The sequence below is a fragment of the Gossypium hirsutum genome, chromosome D07 (assembly GCF_007990345.1).
Source record: "Gossypium hirsutum isolate 1008001.06 chromosome D07, Gossypium_hirsutum_v2.1, whole genome shotgun sequence".
In the NCBI taxonomy this organism is placed as follows: domain Eukaryota; kingdom Viridiplantae; phylum Streptophyta; class Magnoliopsida; order Malvales; family Malvaceae; genus Gossypium; species Gossypium hirsutum.
This window is the reverse complement of record NC_053443.1, coordinates 49,497,911-49,501,273: the sequence shown is the minus strand read 5'-3', so window position 1 is coordinate 49,501,273 and position 3,363 is coordinate 49,497,911. Positions and strand designations below refer to the sequence as shown.

The window sequence follows — 3,363 nt, the reverse complement described above, 5'->3', positions numbered from 1 at the left end:
TTTTTCAATTTAAAGATTTAAGAAAATTATGAATAAAAATTGAGATTGTATAGAATATATACGTGGTCCACAAATATATGCTAATATAAATATCTTATTCCATTAATATGAAACTTGTTTTCCGACATAGTTTGAAAATAAAAAAACACAAATAATAAAAATTGAATTTGTCTATTTGATTGGGTATTGACTTATACTTTACATGGTTCGCACTTTGGGCTCAATCTTTTTATGAGACTGCATGGTATGGGTTCGCACCATTATATAGGTGAATCCACATCGTATAAATAAGTGTTAACACTAGGGTAAGGATATGTGTCAATGTGCATGAGAATTTACCTACGATATTATATTCATAAACAGTAATCATATCATATAAATATAAAGTTTAACCCATTTGAAGGAGACACAAATAGCAATACTCAACAAGAATTCAAAATTTACAAAATATTTAATGAAATAATTGGATGAAGCCTTGAATTTAATTAAACCTACTTTTTTTTCCTGCTGCGTAATTTAGCCGCATTTATAAACAAATACAAGATTAACAAACTTGTATGTAGCTTAGCTCACAAACAGTATGTCACTTTTTTAAAGGTCAATAGCAACAAAATCTGTTCAAATCTTGCCATGGAAAAATTACCATAAACATATAAGTGGGAATATATTTTACCTTTTCTATTAGGAAAAAAAAAAGATAAATTAATCCTTATACATTAGATCAAAGAACAAATTGATAATTCTATTAAAAAGTTCATCTATTTTTATTGTTAAAAGTTTTTCAAGGTCAATAGCGACAAAATATGTTCAAATCTTGCCACAATTTGCAATTTGCCCCTTCTACTCAAAAAATGAACAATTAATACCAATACATTAGATCAAAAAGTAAATTGATCATTCTAAGAAATTTATCCATTTCTACAACTAAAAATTGGTCATCGTATGTCAGCATGAAGTCCACATGACATACGACAAGTCACTATCTGGTTACACTTCAGTTTTTAACAATACAAATAAATAAAAATTTTAACAAAAAAGACTAATTTACTCTTTAATCTAATATACGTTAACTAATTTACCCATTTTTTTTATTAGAAGGAGCAAAATACAAAGTCATGATACTTTTACCTCTTGCCACATCTTAGAGATTTTAAGGCCAATCTGAAAATTTTAGGGCCAATTTCTCCGCAAAAATGCAAATCCGGAGGTTCAGGCAACCCCTTTGGCAATGGAATATACAGTCATTATATGTTGGAAATGAGTATGGATTATTTTTACTTTTTACTTCATTTCTAGGAAATTTAAATTCATGCTTTATTCATCAAACAAAGGGCAGAAGTGGAGGACTTTCATTACATTGCAATATGCTTTACACAATCTTTCTTTAAGATCAGGTATGTACAAGTGCAAGAGCCTCACCAGCTTGCAATTCCGTCGACAGCCGCAGCTTCCTGTACTCCTCGTACGTGAACGAGTTGTAAAGCCGCGGATGGTCCGAATCCACCAGCTCCGGTGGCGGATCCACCGCTTCCTCTTTCGGTCCCAAGAGGAACGTGGCGATCGACACTCTAGTTTTCGCCTCCTTGCATTGCACTCTATGCTTCACCGTGTGTAACCTTCCATTGCTCCATACCTGAATCAGAATCAACAACAAGATTACGACACGAGAATACACGAACTGCCACATCTAAAGAAAGGGATTATTAGCTCACCGTGGCCATATCCCCAAGATTGACAAGGAGGCTGCCAGGCAAGGGATCAACAGCTACAAATTCACCAGATTTGTCCATCACTTCAAGTCCACCAACATTCTCATCGTCTTGAAGTATTGTTAAGAAGCCAGAATCAGTGTGTAATTGAACCCCAGCCGAGCCTACAGATTGAGGGGTGAAATGGTACTTATTTATCCTAAATTGGCAAGGCCATTCCTTGCAGTAATCACCCTTCAATCCCATACTCTCTGCTATTTTTCCACCTATATCCATGATTACCTCATGAATTGCTTTAGCATACTTCGCTACTGTGTCTCTGGGTCAAAATAAATCAAACCGAAATTCATTTGAACATGTCGAATCATATGAACTTCAAATTGGGTATTCAAAATCTAAAATCGAACAAGAACAATCCCATGAAGACAAAATCAAAAAAAGGGGGGGGGGGCAGACCTTTGTGAAGGAGAGGCATCCAACTGAGAGCAGAAGGTATGAACAGCTTGGGAGGAGGCCATATCATAGAGACCCAAAGCTTCATAAAGAGGGTTTTTAGGACTGGGAGCCCAATAACCACTGCCGGCAATGACATCGACGTTGTTTTGCTTGATTTGGATGGGGAGGTCAAGCAATGATCTCACAACTTGCTTCATTTCCTGCATCAATTCAAAAGGGATGTTGTGGTTGACTACCCTGAAACAACCCCATTCTTCAGATGATCGCCTTAGTTTCTCATACTGTGCTGGAAAATCTGAAAGATCAATGGTTGGAATACTCTGGGTTTTATCCATTTTTTTTTCACTCACTTTCCTCTGCTTATTTCAATTCTTCATATGGGAACTGAAAATATTATGAGGGTATTAAGTATTGAATTCTTCACATGGCAGCTTATAATAAATTTTATGTAAGGGCATTAACTATTGTTGAGCCTTGGTTAATGCTGAAAGTGGGGGATTGAGCTAGAAGCAAGGGGACAGCTTTTAGCTTCTTCTTCCGACAAAGTGAGGCAATTTACCAAGAAAAAACAAGGAAATCCACGACATAGTGTTTGGATTGAAAGCAATGGCAAATCGGCAATGGTGTACAAAGATGGAGATGAGTCCAAAAACAAGAAAGATAATAATAATAATAATAATAATAATAATAATAATAATAATAATAATGGGTGTAAGTGCATGATCCAAAAATCAATCATGTTTTTTACGTTTCCGTTTTCTGGTAAGATAATTAGCCAAAACAATACGCAACTCAAAGATAAGAGTGAGTGTTTCAACAAAAGCCGTGTTTACCGGTATATTTGAAAGAAAAAAAAAATCAGACATTTCAATTAAGTGCCAGCCAGCAAACTGTTCCTTTTAGGAAATCAAATTCAAACATATAAATTTTTTATACAATATTTAAAATTATTTGTAACTCATCTAAAACTTTTAGATAAGAGAATAATACATTTTAATATATTTGAACTCAGGTTCTTTTAAAGTGACAATAGTATTGATGTCAATTAAGCTAAAGTTTAAGATTAATTTAACAATACTTTTTAAAAATACTTTTGGGCTAAAAAAAACCCACTTTTAACTAAAAGCTAAAACTTCTATTTTTGGTTAAAAAAGTATTTTTTCAAAACATTTTTTTTTGTCTCAATATCATTTTTGAA

The 3,363-nt window shown here is 33.7% G+C and overlaps 1 protein-coding gene across 1 annotated transcript; it reads right to left on the bottom strand.

Moving 5' to 3' along the window:
- Positions 1-1,289: 1,289 nt before the first annotated feature.
- LOC107954857 (2-oxoglutarate-dependent dioxygenase DAO) lies at positions 1,290-2,827 on the bottom strand. Its single transcript, XM_016890543.2, has 3 exons — positions 2,166-2,827; positions 1,713-2,028; positions 1,290-1,633 (listed from the first exon to the last, which is right to left on the bottom strand). The coding sequence occupies exons 1-3, from the start codon at positions 2,498-2,500 to the stop codon at positions 1,391-1,393; spliced, it is 894 nt and encodes a 297-aa protein (XP_016746032.1). The 5' UTR covers positions 2,501-2,827; the 3' UTR covers positions 1,290-1,390.
- Positions 2,828-3,363: the final 536 nt, after the last annotated feature.